Genomic DNA, 19312 nt, shown 5'->3' with positions numbered 1-19312 from the left:
GTTTGTAAATTTGGTTGGTAAGTTTTTTAGACTTTTCCCTGTGTGATAGCTCCATCTGAAGGTTTGACCTTCAGACATTTTACCACCAGCTGACTTTTAGCCCCAGGTTCCCTATACTGCTGGTACTAGAAATGTCAGCTGCATGAGAAAAGCCTGTTCTTGTTTCTCAGGAAATCCCTTTTCCATCCACAAATATGCTAGCATTAACAGACATGCTTTCTGGTTTCCAGTGCCAGGGAGTTCTTGTCGCCCACCCACCTCTCCTCCTTTGCAGGCAGGGTCTCTGCTTAGATCAGCAAAGTCATACTTGGGCTCAAGTCACCTTCTGCATCTCTGTGAGGACTAACATCCAGCGTTACCTCGGGGCTCAAACTGGATCACACTGGATCACACTGCTCACTAGCTTGGAATACCAAATCAATCCAAAGTTACTCTTTTGGTGTTGAACCCCCCTCCCCCTCCCCTTCTTTTGGTGAAACTATTTTCTTGTGACTAAAGTTTTATAGCATTTATTATAAAAATGCTAAAATTTTATAAGCATTTATAGGTATTTTAAGTCAAACCATATTTTGTCAGGCCCAAAGTCAACCACAATAAACTTTTAAACATTTCAGCTTTGATCACCACTAAGAAAAGATTCCATTTTACTTTCCTGAACATTGAGAAAACTAACAAAAGTTTTACACTTGCCTTGTCTCTGATTTACAGGCTTCCATATTATCAGGACAGAGATTCCAAAGCCTTGTTAGCTCCTCACTATAAAATAATAGAATAATAATTTCATATGGATGGCATCCTCATATGTTGTAAAATTGCATATATAACGTAAGTAGTAGGTTGGGGGTGATGAAAGTAATTTTCCACATAAATATATATTTAATGACAATTCAATCATTTTTCAGAATCTATTCAATCACAATAAAAAATGAGGAGTTGACTGGAAGGATTCAGTAACTACAAGTTGAGCTGCACTGGCCTAAACAGTTGTATTGCCCATGACATGGAAAAGATGGCAAGAGACAAGTGCTTGGAAGTGGTAGACAAACGGATGGCTTAAGTGGCTGCATGAATTCACACTCACAGTTTTGAGCAATAGGAATGGTTAGCTTTAGTCACTCATGTATGTACCAAATACAAATTCATGATCCCTGTACATGTGAAAAACTGGAGAGTTCTTGTCCTTTTTGGTTGTGAGCCTAGCCTTTAACAGCTGAGCCATCTCTTCAGCCTACCTGGAGAGTTCTTATAGTAATATTTTCAAGATATAAAATAGCAAGAACATATGAAAGTGAGTGGACATACTTTCCAATCAGGATTTTCTTATTGGGCCCTTTGCCTAAGAAGTCTTCTGGGGCTGCTCTCTTCCGCACCACTCTTGTGGGCTTGGTGTCTGATGCTCTGTGAACAAATGAACAAAACACACACATTCTGGGGACTGTATATGGATAGCAGAAATGGGGGAGTGTTTCTGTGGTAAGCACTTGTCTAATGTGCACAAGCCCAGCAAAACAAACAAAATCTCAGAAAAGCCAATAGAGCTACTTAGTTTTGCCCTAAAATATGAAAGCTTCATAGTATGAGAGAACACTCATCAGACAAGACAAAAATACATTTTGAGACAACCATCTCAACAATACCAACTTACTCTGAGAACTATCAAACTACTTTGAAATGTCCTTTTCCTATTTCTTGTGATGAGTATCTATTTACCTTTCTTTCACAAAACTTGGGCAGCCTTCATTTTTCCATGAGTTCCAGTTTTCTTCAGTGTTTAAAATATGCTAGGATAAACAAAAGACATTACATCTACATAAAGGAATAGTTTGGAATTATGTTTGGTACTAAGAAAACTAGTGATCAAATACATACCTCTACCATCTTTGAAAATCTTTCTCCATCGGGGGGGTTTTCAGATAGTAGCTGTGATTAGAAAGAATATACTAAGCTTTCAACAACTTTCTGCATCATAGGAGTGGTTTGCAGGCAGAGAACCAAGAAGTGTTTGTGTTCTTGTACCTGAGCTTAACTTTATCCTTATTTTCCTATTTGGGGCTGAAACAAAGAAAATTCTAAATTTCCATTTTTTCAATCATGGGTTTGTTGCATGTTGGACTTACTTGGTAGACTGATTTTGTAGTATCTTCAATCCAGAGTGATTGCTCATCAGTTAAAACATAGTTTGAACTAGGGAACGAGAACAAATGCAATGCATGAGCATATGTATTCATGCTGAATTTATGGCACCAAAAATTAACCATATAACCATCATATCACCAATTTGAGGATTATGAGAAAATCCTTGACTTCATTGTCAAGTGTTAGAATTGAAGTTAATGAAAGTATAAAGGCAAGTAAAACATTCAATTAACTGATCTGAATTTAATGAGATAAAAAATCTGAGAAAACATTAACACAATACTCTGCGATACATACTCAGATAGGAATGCTATATTTCCTTTAAAAAACATTGAAAATACAAGCCCTAGAAAAGGCTACTGCTACAAAGCTATCACCAAATGCACCTAGATTGTCATCTGCCGGGATCCGACCACAGGCTCAGAATCTGCAGAGCCACTTCATGCACATATTAAAGACAGTACAGTGATTTAATGACTTTCCCAAAGCCCAAAGCTTGAATTCAAACCTAGGTCTGAGTCTAAGCCCCAGATCTTTTTACATCATATGACACTAAACTTTATCACAGAATAAAAAATTATATTTTTGGGTGGGTATCCTGTGTTACTTAATGACAATTCTGAAGGAACTGCAGTAGGTGCTGACACTGGAATATGGATTCTGCAAGCAAGAAAAGCAATGTCCTTTATGCAACTCATATGGCATTGATTTGTATACAAGCAACAGGGTTCTGGCTTTAGTTATGGACAGGACAAGAAGAAGTGGTATGCTTTTTTGGTGGAGGGGTTTAGACCCAACAGAGATCCTGATGAGGTTATATGAAAACCTAAAACAGAACTGTGTGTGTAGGGGGTGTGGGGGGCAGAGGTCGACTCTGGGTGTTATTCCTCAGGTGCCATTCACTTTGTTTTTGGAGAAAGGGTATCTTACTGAGACTTGGTACTTGATTATGATTGGGCTTGGCTAGCTGGCCAGCATGCCTCAGGGACTTTCCTGTGCACACCTGCATCACTGGGATAACATGGTGTGTCCCACAGCTGGCTATTTATGTAGGTGCTGGAGAATGAACTTGGGTTCTCATGTCTGTACCATAATTACTTCATCAACTGGGCTATCTCTCAGTACCTAGAACTCACCTTTGGTTCAAAATTTTCTTTGCTTCTTTCAGTTCTAATGTCCTAGATGGCTTATACTATGTGAGAGTATTATTTTTTTAGTTTACAATTTAGCTTGAGACAAATGACTGGGTGAGGTAACGGAGACTGCCATGCACCAAAACAAAAGCTCCTGGGAAAGCATGGTACTCAGCAGGAGACTCCTAAAACAAATATCCTACAGATGTCCCCAACTAGCTGTCTGGTTGCTGTAGCAGAAATATTTCAGGCATGTGGCTCTTATTCACAAAATGGGTCTAAAGCCAGTGAGATGGTTCGGTGGGTTAAAAGCTATTGCTGTGCAATTTTGACAACTTGAATTCCATATCCAGATCCCATGGTGGAAAGAGAACTGACTTCTGAATGCTGTCCTCTGACTTCCACAAGTGCACCATGGCATACACCCTAACCCGCAATAATTTTTAATTAAAAGAACTAAATTACATGTATTTTATGGGTCTAAAACATGAACAATTCTATGCAAGGTCTTTTCATTGTCATTGTTTATAAATTACTTACTACACATTAACTTACCTTTTGAATTTGACCTGTCCCTTGAGATATTGAAATAAAATGAGATACTGCAACAGGATGTGTCGCCGAAAGTTACTGTCACTTAGTTGTAAATCCATCAACTACTCAAAATATAAGCACATACACAAAACAACACATTAAAACCAAATATGACTAGAAGTACAAATTATACAATTGTAGAAATGGAAGATTCTGTTTCAAATAAAATATTTGCTGTGAGCTCACTCTCTGCACAAGCCCAAGAACAGAACAGCAAAGGTTTTATTTTGACATGTTGGCCATTTTATGCTATGTTGGTGACACCTGACACCAGGACAACATAAGGCAGAAATAAAATGATGCGAAACAGTGCCTAACATTTTCCCACATGCAAAGAACAATGGCTACAGGAAGGTTCCACGTAAATAGTACAACAGCAAGCATACCACTTGGTTTGCATCAGAAGTGGGGCTGAATAATTAAGCAGAAATTAGAAGTGAAGCGTTATCTGTAAGTTAAAAATTACATGTATAAGTTAAAAATGGGCCTTTTCTCTTTAATTTTAGAGAACACTGCATTGTAACTGTATCACAGAACAGGGAACAGAATGAGCTTGAGGATCATTAACAAGGGTGCTCTCCAGCAACTCTGCCCCTAGCTGCCGCTGCTGTTGAGAGAGACAAGAAGGAAAGTCATTCTGATAATGAGGTCAAGGATAGCTGAAGACTTTCCACACACTTTTATCATTTCTGCCTTTTTGACCTAGAGGAGGAGTGGGAAGTTGCCTTCTTTAAATGAATGTTCATTACAGTATCAGAAAGCCCCAGTGACTGGTTTTAAGTTCAATGTCTCAAGTTCTATCAGCTCAGCTTCACCTGGATGTTTTTAAGACAGCCTGCCACAACTAGGCTGTTCTACTTACTAGCACCTTCTTTCACACTGCTGGCTCATGTTTAAGCTGCATGTTGTTGTTTTACTATATCTGGCCTTATCTCAGCTTTGGGGATGAATATTTTTCGTGTTCACTCTCCCACATGTGAATGGCACACCAGCAGTCTTCCTCTCCTCCAGATCCCAACTGACTTGACTCTTAGCTTCTGGAGTTCAACTCCACTAACAGGCACATCCCTTCTACTTTGATGCTTGTTGCATGGTCACAAGTTAGACTAGTAGTAACTACCCAGACATCTTCAGCTCTGGAGTCTTCCTCACAGTCCTGTCCAGGAGGAGCAATGCCAACCTCGGATTCTTTCAGGGCTCATTCTGCGTTGCTGCCAGTGCAGCTAATACTTCCGTTTTACTGAGATAGTCCTTTGAGCTCTCTGTTCACTGCTTATCTGTAAATCCTACCCTGTTTTTATTATAATCTGATTATGGTTTAGTTGTCAGGAAAATTTTTCCTTAAGGCGTTGTGGGCCAAGTACTTACACAAGCCCTTAAAATGTAGTAACAAAACAAAAAAGCTGCCAGTGGGCCAGACTCGGCCACAACTTTCTCAACCAATTTCTTGCCAATTTACTGAACACTCTTTTGCACCATGGTCTGTCACATCTACCAAGCACACAACTTGATTACAACAACTGTAGTCACCTTCTCTATACCAACACTATGGTTCTACCCAGAATGAAGGTGAAGGTGTTTGAGCAAACAGACAAATCAGGTGGCTGGGCAAAGAATGTCACTACTCAGGTGCCCCAATGGGAACATCTTGTTTTACTCAACAATCTTTCTTTATTCTTTAAGGCTATCTCTCCTATTCCCCACAGCAACTATTTAAATAAACCTTTCCACTTTCCAAAAACACTATTTGCCTTCAATGAGAAAAAAAATCATCAAATCAGAAGGCATTTAATTTCTTGCTTCCTCCAAAAGTAAAACTGAGCTGCACTTGGACCTGTTTTCTCATCTGCTTCTGTTGTTATCTTCCTGGTCAAAGAAAACCCTTTCATCCCAACAAAGCCCTCTGCATCCCAGTCTAACTGAGCCCTGCTGGTTACCCCTGCTTCCTGATCTCTGTACCCTCCCTTCCTTCTTCCCAAGCTCCACTTAATATTAATTATTTCAAATGTTTAAAAGGCATACACAGTTCAATATTTACACATTATCACCTAATTACTCATTTCACATTTGTTAAAAAAAATTACATTCTGAAACTACTGAGTCCCTATCACCATCCACATTCCTATTCCTTTCTCCTGCTATGGTAACCATTTTCATGTATTTGGTGATTAGGATTCTTATGCATATTTTATAGTATTAACACATATACAAGCATCTATAAACACCATACAGATGTATTCAAACTGTATTACATTCATTGTTCTGTAATTTGCTATTTTCACACAATACTGGGTTTGAAATCTACCCACATTAATACGTGTAGTGTTAGGTTCAGGGACTAACAATTTTTTTTCTGTGTTCGGGAGAAGTTGTAAGTACTTTAAGCTATGTGGACTGTATGATCTCTGTAATAACTATTGATCTCTGCACTCAAACAAAAGCAGCCAGACAATATGTCTATGAAGGAGCATGGGCACATACAGTAAAGCTTATTTACAAATGAACCAGATTTGCAGACCATTGCTCCAGAGCATCCACTGTGAACTCTTCATGTAATTGTTGAATAAGTCATTGCCCTGAGTGGGAACAAGGCCTTGTTTCCAAATGTTCATTTACACAGCATTTTAAAGTCAGTACAAGTCTTATGACTTCCTTGAGTGGGTATATGATTCTCTAGGACAGTGGTTCTCAACCTTCCTAATGCTGTGACCCTTTAATACAATTCCTCATGTTGTGGAGACCCCCAACCTTAAAATTATTTTTGTTGCTACTTCATAACTGTAATCTTGCCACTGTTATGAACTGTGCAAATATCTGTGTTTTCTGATGGTCCTAGGCAACATCTGTGAAAGGGTCGTTTGACCCCCAAAGGGATTAAGAACCATTGCTCTAGAAGCTATAACTAGTAATAGACGTTTCTAACTTTCACACTTAAAATAGTTACCTCAAGTGGTTCATTCAGTTTTATAACAAACTGTCATACTTTTGTCAAAATAATTTATCCTGGGCTTTTTTTCTTTTCTTTTCTTTTTTAAGACAAGGTCTCACTATGTAACCCTAGCTGTCCTGGAACTTGCTATGTAGAGCAGGCTGGCCTCAAAATCAGAGAGACTGGCCTGCCCCTGCATCCTGAGAGCACCAAGTCATCTAGTGCTACACAGGGAGATTTTGTTTAAAAAAAAAAAAGAAAGAAAGAAAAAAGAAAGCGAAGAAAACTAATAAAATCCTAATGGTACACCACCAAGTCCAATCTCTGCAAAGACTTCTTAACTTCTGAGAATGCAGAGTTATGTTACCATGTATGCCTTTTTAAAATTATCCTCTTTGTAATTCTGATTTAATTACACTGTGGCCAGACACTGTGTTTGACATGGTATGCGATCTCTGAAATCTGCGAGACTTCCCTTGTGATCCTGTATATAGATACATTTATGAATGTCCCAAATATATACAATAAGAATGCGTTGCCTTTGCTTTGTATAGATTTTCAGAGGTACTCCATCAAGCTTAGTGCTTGTTGTTCAACCTTCCACATGCTTACCAATCTTTTATCCCCCTGATCCAGCCCGTAAACATAGCTTTATAATAATTATGAAGTACCAACTTCACATAATTTTACATTTTTACTGTTTTAAGGATACAGTTAGCATAAGTCAGTTCTTCTTGGTGGTTCATTCATTTGCTATGTAAGTTTTTAAACTATGCTTTTTCTTGCCAAGTCTTTGATGTTCAAGTAAGTTTTGTTGTTGTTTTTTGACTTTTTAAAAAAGGTTACTTATTATTGGGGGCACATGTGCTATGGTGCACATATGGACCTCAGAAGACAATTTTATGGACTTGGTTCTTTCCTTCTACCTTTATATGGGTTCCAGGGATCAAATTCAGGTTGCCAGGTTTTCACAACAAATGCCTTTACCCACTAAGCCTTGTTTTTCAAGACAGGGTTTCTCTGTGTATCCCTGAATGTCCTGGAACTAGCTCTGTAGACCAGGCTGGCTTCAAACTCAGAGATCTGCCTGCCTCTGCCTTCCGAGTGCTGGAATTAAAGGTGTGTGCCACCACCACCTAGCAATCTTGCCAACCTTCTTTCTGCTTCTTCTTCTTCTAATTATTATTATTGTTGTTTGGAGACATGATCTCACACTATAGCTCAGGCCGGCCTTGAGCTCATGGCAATCATCCTGTCTAAATTTCATCAGTGCTACAATTATAGGTGCAAACCACTATGCCCTGTGTGAATGTGTAGTTTTCTTTTTAATTGGCATGTCTCTTTCCATTCCAATAATTTCATCTAAGTTTTTCTTGTCTTCTACCCTGCCCATATATAAAATTTAAAGTTCTTTGATACAACCAAAAGAATTACAGAGCTTAGCTACACACACATTGCAAATGAACTGGAAAGGAATAAGATTGTCCAAGAAAAACTCAGTATTAAGAAAATTTTTAGGAGGACAAACATACCAATGAAAATCTGGTCTATGAGAAGTTCAGGGCATCTCTGTACATGAGAATTTGTCCTTAGTGAGGTAGAGTACATAAAGGGCTGCTTTTGTATGCTCTGAGCTACTACAGAATGGTTCTCTCTCCTAGAACAAAACTACTCTTTTAGATGTGCTGAGTGTAATAGTGACAAGAATGTTATCCCCAAAACCAGTAAGCAGTGATTAAGAGTACATGCCGTTCTTGACCTGAGTTTGGTTCCCAGCGCCCAGGTTGCATGGATTACAACTTAGAACTCCAGCTCAAGGGGCTCTGACACTTTTGGCCTCCATGGGTAGCTGCTCTCTCTCTCTCTTTCTCTCTCTCCCTCCTTCTCTCCCCATCTCCACATAGAGTTAAAAAACAATAAAAAGTACAGTTATTGAGCACCACTAAGTGCTTATATACGGGTAAATTGTTAGAAATGTCTTTGGACAAGGAATAACCAGATTCAAGGTGTGAATGCTTCTGATGTGGCCACTTTCTCCACAGGGAACACAGCCGCATGTTTATAGAAAGTAATATATAGTATAGAATAACTGTGTGCTAACAGAGAGTTTAGAGAACTAAACTACAAAATGGCTTCAACTGGGAATAGGTAACTTCAATATACTTCACTTAACTGAGCTATAAGCATTTGTTAAAAAGAATGATTTTTATATAAAAATGAAATCATAAATTTTAAAAGTATCCATACTTTCTTCTTTAAGTTAAACTGTTCTATTTGAAAAGTGAGGACAACTGAGTCCTGCTGTCCTTGCAGTCCTGGTGGCAGGAGCCTCCAGTTCCAGTACAACCTGAGACAGAAAACAGGACTATGCACTAGGGGACATCCACAGGGATTCCCACATTCAAATACTTCTAAATTTTTTTTTTTTTTTTTTTTGAGACAGGGTTTCTCTGTGTATCTCTGGCTGTCCTGGAACTCACTCTGTACACCAGGCTGGCCTAGAACTCGGAGATCCCCTGCCTCTGCCTCCTGAGTGCTGGGACTAAAGGTGTGCACCACCACTGCCTGGCAACTTTTTATTTTTTTAACAAAAATTAATTGTCATGTTAAGCCAGGGTCTCGTGTAGCATGTGGTAGCTGACAGCCTGCTCTATGTAACGGGGCTGACCTCCTGAGCTTTCCGCTGTCACTGGCAGGAGCTGGGGTTTCAGGCACTGTAACACCGTGTTTACTTTTGCAGTGCTGCACATGAAACCCGCACTTTCTGCATGAAAGCAAGAACTCACTAACTGAACTACATCTCCAGTCCAAACAATTTAAGAAAAATAGAAACGTTAATTTTTTTTCAAGGTTTCAGCATCTCTGAGTTAAGAGAAATGTCGGCTGAAGGCAGGAGCTGTCAAATCTCAACCACTTTAATAAAAAGTCAATTTAAGGACATAGTAACAAAAAAAATGGTGAAACATGTCTGTAAGCCCAGAATTGGGGAAGCAGAGGCAGGAGGATTAGGGTATCCCTGGCTACAGAGCAAGTTTGAGGCCAGGTTGTGATACATAAGAACCTGACTTTAAAAGGGGAAGAGGGGAACCCATAATCTTCTGTAAAATAAACAGGGAAAATTAATTTCATTTCCCTTAAGACTTTGAAGCAATATAAAAGATAAAAAAATGAAAAGAAAAAAAACAAAAACAGATGTCAGTAGTAAACTGAGCAACTGATAGTCCTGGATCATTTTGCTTAGCCAGGGAATTATGAGTTAGTAACTACTTAACTACAAAGATTGTATATCATCCTTGTTAGGTATCATCTCCTTATTTAGGAGACTAAGGGAAAGACTGACCACATTCATGGAAGCAAACTACACAGTTTCTGGGTAATGACATCCCATCAAACCGGGTCACAAGCATCTACTACAGTGGTGAATCTCTAACCTTGCAATCCCTAAACCACTTTTCTAAACTGCTCATTAATGAAATCACTGACTAGCTTTTTCTAGCAAAGAATAAAGTACCCATATCCCTGGGGAAAAAACAAACAAACAAACCCCAAAACAAAAAACCACCTTACCTTTTCTATACTTTAATCTAGTTTCTGATAGCAGGAACTACCAGGCTGCAGGCTGCCATCTACTTAGCTGGAGTGACTTTTTTTTGGGGAGAATCCCAGTCTTTAAGACACCATGAAAGATATTTTAAAGTATAGAGAAGCTGGAGGGCTTCTTTCAGTAGAGCGAAAGGCATGTAAAACACTGCTTATTTCTAATTCCACAGATAATGCACTATCAACATTTCACTGGATATTAAGGAATAAACACTGGGAATATGTAAAAAAAAAGTGCAGAAGGTTCTAAATTTTAAAAAATAAAATTTAAAAACACTGAAGATGCAATAAATAAGTAAAAATAAACTCAAGACTCACACTCTCTCTTTTCCTTTTATGTGTTCGTGTGATCTGTGTGGGGGGTCAGAAAAAAAAAAAAAACCACTGGGTCTCCTGGAGCTGGAGTTACAGGTGTTGGTGAACTGCCCACCTTGGGCTCTGGGAACCAAACTCTGGTCCTCTAGAAGAGCAGCAAACACTCTTAACTACTGAGCTGTCCCTCCGGCCCCTCACATTCTTTCAGACTTTAAGTTTTAAGCTTTTCAAAGCTTCTTTTTACCTACTTAGTAGGTACCTGCCTAGTAATAAAATGACAGTTTATTAACCTTGGAAGCTTATCTTTTCCAATTGCTGATGAAGGAAATCCTCACAAGACAACAGAAAAGGAGACACATTTAGAAAGCTGGGTCTGATATAGTGGATAAAGGATAAAAAAAGAAACCCACCTACTTTATATTATGATGTGGAAATTTCTTTGAAATGCTTAGCTCTATTAATTTCTTATTAAAATATCCTTGGAAATGTTATTTGTACCCTCTCACCAGAAAAACAAACAAACTTTTAAGACATACAACTGAATATCATTTCCTGAGAAATGAACCTTTAATTCCTAAAAGGACATTAATTCTTCAATGTTTGATAATTTCTTTTTTGTGCTGATAATGTTACTTAAATTGACACCTCAGCTTTTTATATTTGCTTGTTTTGGAAAGTTTCTTTGTTAAGCAAGAACTCTGATATTTTCTTTTCCTCCTTAACACAGGATAAAAGTTTTGGTAGAGTTTATATGTTTACCCCATTAAAATAAATAGTTATAAATTAAAATTTAACAATCCAATACAACCTGACCGTTGGTCCCTTAGATAAACTCAATCAGTTTCTGTGTTACTGTGTATCTGGACTTCTTACTCTTCCTTTTCCAGTTTTTCCTCCTTGTTATTTGTTGGATTTCCCTACCCTCTAACTTCATCTCTCTGCTGTTTGGGAGCTACATGTTGATTTTTTTGGAAAGGGAGGTAGAGTGGGGTGGAGTCTGAGACACATTTCTGTGTAGCCCTGGCTGATCTGGAACTCACACTGTAGACCAGACTGTCCTCAAAGACATAAGAGATCCACCTGCCTCTGTCTCCTGAGTGCTGGCATTAAAGGTGTGTGCCACCACTGCCCAGCACTACCTGTTGATTTTAATACACATACAGTCTAAAGGTACTTGTTATTCCACCTTTTCCCTAAATATTACATTTCCCTAAATATTGAGCTTAAATTGCTCACCGGACACTTATGCTTTCCCTTTCCATACTACATTGCCACTGTTCTGTTAGTTTAAAAATCAGCTGTTGGAGTTTTTTTTAGTCAATAATAAACTGTCATGTTTTTCAACATTTGTGCTCACTGCTGCTTTCTGTATCCCAGCTTCCTTCTTCCTAAGGAAAATGTTTTATTAGTTTTTTTCAAAGTGAGAATCTTTAAGTTGCAAGCTTCCCAGTCTTTCAATGAAAGTGTCTTTTAATTTTCAGTCTTGAATGTATTTAGCCAGGTTTGGAATTTTATGATCATGGCCGTGTTTTTGTTTTGTTTTTTTTTCTCAGTACTTTAATATTTCTTCACTGTTTCCAGGTAGGGATGATTGGTAAGTCTGAAATGGCTGCTCTTTCTTAGGTTACATGTCTTCCCTAACTTTGGTGGCTTTTAAAGGTTTCTTTTACCATACTGAAGTGTACATTTGTCGTTTTCTGCTTGGTAGCTATAGTACAGTTTTAACCTGTAGATTTGGACTTTCTGCACTTCTTTTCTAAGCTGTTCCCTCTATTTTATTCTTTAGAAATGGCTTCAGATGTCAGGTGTTCTCAGTATACTCCATGACTTTTGTTCTTTCACCCTGTGCTGAGCTGCATTCTGGACCACGTTCTCACTATGTCTTCAGTTCACTAGGTTTTCTTTTGACTACAGTTCCATCTATAGATTGATCTTGTGTCTTATATTCTGGTTTCAATGATCGTATTTTTTTATTTCTACGATTCACAATTATTTGCCAAGTCCAATTGTTTTACTGCCTTTATACCTATTTCAATTTCCCAATTTCTTGTCTTTTTTGATGGTTACTATCTCATCAATTACCTCTGGGTATAATAAACACGCACGCATGCACTCACGCACGCACGCATGCGTGCTAGTGTGTGTGTGTGTGTGTGTGTGTGTGTGTGTGTGTGTGTGTTGATCTGGTTGAATATTACCTGTAATAAATGTGTATATTTCAGTAGATGATTTTGCCGGTGATCTTTTACTAGACCTCCTTAGACTTCGGAGTTTTAACTAATTAGAGGGTTTGAATGGGAAACTTCTCTTGAGGTCCTTGCTTACTTCACTTTCTTTTTTCTCTGTATACACCCATCTCTATCTAGCAGTTTTGCATTTACGTCCATCAGGGCAGCAACTGTGAAGGAGTGTTCTGACTTCTGGGGCAGCTGCTCGAGGAGACTGTAGGTGGCATCATGTTTGCATCACCGAGTAAGCACAGAGACAAAGCTACAGCTTTGCTATTCCCGGGCTGGTGATGTCCTATAAACCACAGCTCTTGCAGAAGTTCGTGATGTAGGTGAACTTCTACAGCAGTCCCCAGCTACTGGCAGGCATTATGTGGCTCTGCCTTGGTCGAACAGGGAGCATACTTAGCCTCTGTCACTTACAGCCAAACCTGCGGGGCCACCATCTGCTTTGGATGGAGTCCAAGAGGCCATGGCTTCTGTTTCACTCCCATTAACTTAGTATTTATTTTATTTATTTGTTGTTCTCATTGGTCGCCCCCCCCCTCCCCAAGACACCGTTTCTCTGTGTAGTCATGGAACTCACTCTGCAGACCACACTGGCCTCGAATTCACAGATCCACCTGCTTCTCCTTTCAAGTGCTGGGATTAAAGGTGTGCATCACCACCACCCCACATAATGTGCTATTTCTGATCTATGACATTTATTTCTGGGAGCTAGGCTTTGTCTTTTTAATGTTCTCTTTTTCATATTTCACTTATCATTGCTATGTGCTTGCAGCAAAAGGAGTGAGTCAAAACATAAACTCAATGTGACACTTTGAACAAAACCCATTAAAATGTATAGAAAAATCAACAGGGAACTTTAAAGCCCTCTATTTTTTAACTATATGATAAATGAACTGCAAAGTATTTTTATACAAAATAAATTCTAACTTAAAATTTAAAATATGTACACTTCAAAGTAATCAGGTATATTTATTCTAAAATAAGTCCACTAAGTGACTTAGTGGGAAACAGCTTTGTAATCAAATTCATCCTATTTGTTCAGTAAGAAATAGAAATCTCAAACTAAAACCAGTGTTGGCTATAACCAAAAGTAAAGAGTGATTCTACTGAACACGAACAGACTATGCACTTTTAGAACAAAATCCCTCAAACTTAGTGGAAAATATGGCTTTTACCTTTTCGCTTGTTAAAAACTTTGCAAAGTACACATGTTCTCCTCCTGTTTTCAATTCTTCCATTTTTTTCCTAGAGGCTTGAGTATCATCTAACTTATAACTCTTAAAAACAGCTAAAACTTCTTCAGAATACTGCAAAGAAAAAAAAATTAGTTTTCTTTGACATTGTTATAAAAATTCATTTAGTGATTTTCTGTATCAAATATTTAGAATTTACTCAGTTAACCTATGTATAATGTAAGGCATATTTTTAAAAAGGCATAAAAAATTCTAACAGCAATGTGGGGGTAAAAACAATTTTGATGAGATTTCATAATACTGCAAAAGCAGGAATAAACATTATTCCTCAAGAGAACTACAAGACTTTTGTAATATTTTGTAAAGTGTCAAGCAGCAAACAGAAAAAGAAAGGCTTTCCTAGTAAAGTCATTCCCCCTTGGGTATCTGTTCAGCTCTGTTTCTGAGACAAGAATCTTAAGCTACTAAAATGTCTCCTTTAAGACATAGTACCTATGTATACCCTCCTGTACAGTTGTCTAAACTATCTCATATAAATAGTACCTAATACAATGTAAATGCTATGGAAATATCTGTTATAAGAAAGCAGTCTGCATGTGTTCACTACAGACTCAAATTTTCCAAATATTTTCTATCTGTGGATGACTGACGGCATAGGTGCAGGACCTTCTGATATGAAGAGCTGATTGTATATAAATATTTACCAGTGAATGCTTTTGCTAAGTGGTTATGATGTTATTGCAGTCTAAAGAATCATACTTATATGAACACACTAGTGCTATGCTTAGACTTCATCAGAGAAGCCTCTTATTGCAATGGGGGATGGTTAGTGCAGAATCCCTGTAGTAGCTAAGATGTGAGAGAAAGTGATAGTGGAGTGCTCAAACCCTAAGTCGGACATCTATATCATCACCACCAAGCCCAGGGAACATTGTGGAAGTAGGGACAGAAAGACGTAAAGGTCAGAGGATGAGGGGAGATATGCAGCAAAAAGATGCCTTCTAGATAGGGCACAGCTGTTGGACTCAAGACCTCATAACAATTATGGTTATCTGCACAAGAACTGCATGAGATTGGGCCTGTCAGCATTTGATCACGGACTGGGGAAGAGCCCTTAAGGCCCCTCACCTGTCTGAGGATCTGCTGGCAGCTAATGGTTATTGGGGAGGGGGGTGTCATTTTCTTCAGGGGTACATCAACTGATTTCACTGCCATACTCCAGTAAAGAACTCCTCCCATATGCATGCAGGCAAATCTAATTAAACTAAGTTGGGTCAGATGCCAAAAGAAGATATGAAAGCAGGGAGAGAACTTGCTGGAAAGGAAGGGTGGGTGGGTGTGTGTGTGTGTGTGTGTGTGTGTGTGTGTGTGTGTGTGTGTGTGTCAGAAAGAAATGGGGTAAAAATGCCTAAAATTCATGTATGAAAACTGTAAGAGAAGTTTTAAAGAATTAGCAGTAAAATCAACTGTTTAACCAGCTATGGAAATCTCAAAAACATTTTATGTGCAAAAACTAACGAAACAATGAGAAGATAATTCCTTATAATTTCTCACTCACCATTTTAATCTCAATATGGATGATTTCATTCCTCTAGATTGCATAAAAATTAACACAGAACATTTACCATGTTCCTTTAAAAACTATTTATCTATATTTTCTTTATTCGGATCACAGTCTGCCATTTCTACAAGACAAATAAGGGAATTCTTCTAAAATGGGTGGCAAATGTTTTGTAAAGGACCAGAGAGCAAATATTTTGGGCTTTTTGGCACATATGGTATCATTTCCAACTATTTAACACTGCCACACTACAGAAAACCACAGGTAAATGAATCAGCACGGCTGTAGTCCAACAAACCTCTTCACAAAGCAGACTGGCTTGGCTTGGGGCTATAGTTTTATGAACCCTGTTTCAATAGAACAACTGGGAGAAAAGAACAATTGGGCAGGGTAACTACTTTCAAGCCATCTCCCTGCTGTGGGATCTGTTCCCTGCCTCTCAATAAACCTTACTGTGTGCCCTTCAAAAAGATTCAACAATAGAAGACATCCTGAAAAAAAATCACCAATTTATGTTGACAGCAATTACTTTAAAAAACAAGCCCTCAAGGCTTTAATTACTAACTTTTAAACTTTAAGCCACTTAAAAACTATACTACAAAATCAGTGGTTAAGAATCAATTCACAGTTTAGTTTCTGAATATTATATAATGGGAATAAAACCATCAGAGAAAGAATTCTATAGTGAAAAGTATTTGGGCAAGATAAAGTCTGGCTCTGCCATTATCTATGAGATATCAGCTTTTGAGGTCTGTGACTGGTAACTCACCTTGAGAAAAGTTTTCCAAGAAATCTTCTCATAGCATTGTACTGGGTTCCTGAAGTAATCCTGAAGCGACCAAAATTTTCTATATAGGTTGTAATCAATTGGAATAGAGCTATAAAATAAATATTATATTAAATCACTTAAATTGTTTATAGATATATAAATGTTCTTTTCCTGGGCCACAAAATCTTTTCAGAAGCTCATATCCCCTAAAAACCATACATTCAAAAATAATCACATAAACTTTTACCAAGAGTCTGAAGGGATCTGAAACCTCCACAGACCCTTTGTACACTGGTGGAGCTCCTGAGTTTTGACTAAACATATGGCTATTTAGAATGAAAGACTAATGACTCTTGATCTTTCTTGCTGCTAGGAGTGACCATGTGAAATCAGTTGGAAGAAGTCATAGGTGCAATATCTGGGCCATGTTTCACCACATGTCTTCCCCTTTCCTGATGGTGTAAATGTAGGACTGGCTGTGAGCCACTACACTATAGGAAAAAGGGCAAATGTATGCTGGAAACAGAAGTCAGAAGAAATCTAGGTTTGTAGACTACCCCGTAAGTACCATCCTGCTAGCCCTGGACACTTAAACCAATTTGAATGGATAACTACCAACTATTGTAGGAAGTGCTAGTATGAGACAAATATGTAATGAACAAATCAAGTTAGTATCACAAAAATAGGCCTTTTTTCTAGTGACTTCACTATTCATTACTAATTCAACTTCCAATCTGGCTATGATACTATGTAGGACCAGGGGATTTATTCTAAGAAAAACAGAAGGTTATCTCTAACAGAGAGAATCATGCAACCATTTATATGTCCATTTTTGTCTCAGTCACTAGAAGATCCAAATAAATTTAGTACTTGACATCAATAGGAATCCTTTGTTTACGTAAGGGCCAGAGAGATGATTCAGCAGTTAAGAGCCCTTATTGTTTTGTAGAGGACCAGAGTTCAGTTCTCAGCACCCATATCAGGTAGCTCAAAACTGCCTCAAACTTCAGTTCTAGGGAAATGGACACCTCTCCAACCTTCAGAGGCACTTTCACTCATGTGCACATACCTACACATAGACACACATACACATAAATAAGAATAAATCCTCTTTTAAAAAGGATCTCTTGTTTTTAGCTATCTTTCTCTGACACGGGTGTGTCTGTATGTGAGTGTAGGTGCATGTGTGGACTATGGAGGACAACCTTGGGTGTAGGTCCTTGCCTCCATCTTCTTCCAGGTAGGGTCTCTACTGTTTGCTGCAGCACACACTAGGTTAGCTGGCCTGCGAACTTCTGGGTATTCTCTTGCAGGAGCTCTGGGAGTACAGATGTGTGCTGTTGATGGATTCTGAGGTTTCAAACTCAAGGCCTCACAACTGCATCTCCTTACCCTTTGAAGAAGAATTTTATTCAAGTTGCTGATTATCATTTCCAACCTACTTTAGTTGGTTTGGTGGTGATGTGCCTTACAGAATCAATCACACTTGTTTTCTGTGGTGCTGGGGATCAAACTCAGCACCCTATAGTATAATAGTCAAGTATTTTGCCTCTGAGATACACCCCCATTCCAGAGTAAATTCTGAAGTAGTATTCAATCAACATACTAAGAAACCTTTATAGTTCAGTCACAAAAACATCTCCTACTTGATGGTTATATTCCCTACTCCTAAGTGTTATTTTTTTTTTTTTTCATGGCTAAAAAGGCTCTTTTGGTGTTGAGGATTGAATCTAGGGTTTGTATTTGCCAGGCAAGAGCTCCACTGAGCTATACCTCCTGCTCTCTAATTAAACTTGAAAGAGTCTACACACTGGACACCAATTTACTGTCCACTTTTACTATTCTATAAAAACTTACGGATTTCCTATTAAACACACACACACACACACACACACACACACACACACACACACACACACACAAATGGTACGAGGAATTGAGCCCAAGATTTCATGCACACTAGGCAAGGTCTCTACCACTAAGCTACATCCTTTGCCTTTTTTTCCTTTTTAAAGATAGGGTTTCACTACCTTTCCACCCGCATAATGCAAAGAGAGAACAGACTTCCAAAAACTGTCCATTGACCTTTGCGTTTGTGCTATGGCACATGCAGCATGTACATACACACTAAACAAACAAATGAACAAACAAACAAACAAAAATACTGAAATCTAAAAGTAAATAGGAAAGTTGTTTAAATAAGATTTGGCATACTTTGAATCTTGGATCTTCCTGTCTCAGGCTCCCCAGTAGTTAGGGTGATAGGCCTGTGCCAATGGGCACAACTTACTGCATTTGTAAGCAGTAACAAGTTAGAGGTAAGAGTTACTATCTAAAATAGAATGTCTGAAGTAAGATGTAGTCAAGCATGACTGTAGTCCAGACATTTGGGTAAGGTGAGGCAGGAATATCTCTTGAGCCCAAGAATTGAAAACCCATCTGGCCAACAAAGGCAGACTATACAACACCAACAATCCTGTAGAATGTCACCTAAGTATCTTAAATTGAAAAGCTCTGAAAACCAATTTTTTTAAGTGTTGAATAATGTTATCATTATTTTGAGACAAGCTTCCTCAAATTCAAGGCAGCCCTGCAGCCTAACCCTCAGGTGCGTACAGGTTACACTACTACTCCTGGCTCCACTGAGCCATTGATAGAATATTAGTTCTATAATGAGTTTTATTCATTATCTGAATCAAATCTAAAATAGACTCCATAGTATGAATTCCTGGGTGATACTTTATAATTTATAATCCAGTTTTTGGTACAGGCCACAGGAATATATTATATGAACTCAGCTGGTTATGGCAAAGCTACTACCTGATGGGATCAACGAATTCCTTCA

At 38.3% G+C, this 19312-nt stretch overlaps 1 protein-coding gene across 1 annotated transcript in view; it reads right to left on the bottom strand.

Annotated features, from left to right (window-relative positions):
• The window catches only part of Thoc1 (THO complex 1), a 45641-nt gene that overhangs the window by 5843 nt on the left and 20486 nt on the right, over positions 1–19312 (bottom strand). The window contains exons 10-17 of the mRNA XM_028876705.2: positions 16468–16576; positions 14120–14251; positions 3825–3925; positions 2118–2184; positions 1870–1920; positions 1711–1781; positions 1303–1398; positions 691–756 (exon numbers count right to left, since the gene is read on the bottom strand). Coding sequence (XP_028732538.1) covers positions 691–756; positions 1303–1398; positions 1711–1781; positions 1870–1920; positions 2118–2184; positions 3825–3925; positions 14120–14251; positions 16468–16576 — 693 coding nt within the window. The remainder of the gene's footprint in view (positions 1–690; positions 757–1302; positions 1399–1710; positions 1782–1869; positions 1921–2117; positions 2185–3824; positions 3926–14119; positions 14252–16467; positions 16577–19312) is intronic.

This window comes from Peromyscus leucopus, chromosome 19 (assembly GCF_004664715.2).
Source record: "Peromyscus leucopus breed LL Stock chromosome 19, UCI_PerLeu_2.1, whole genome shotgun sequence".
Classification (NCBI taxonomy): domain Eukaryota; kingdom Metazoa; phylum Chordata; class Mammalia; order Rodentia; family Cricetidae; genus Peromyscus; species Peromyscus leucopus.
The sequence above is the reverse complement of the archived record's forward strand: the minus strand, read 5'-3'. Positions and strand labels throughout refer to the sequence as shown.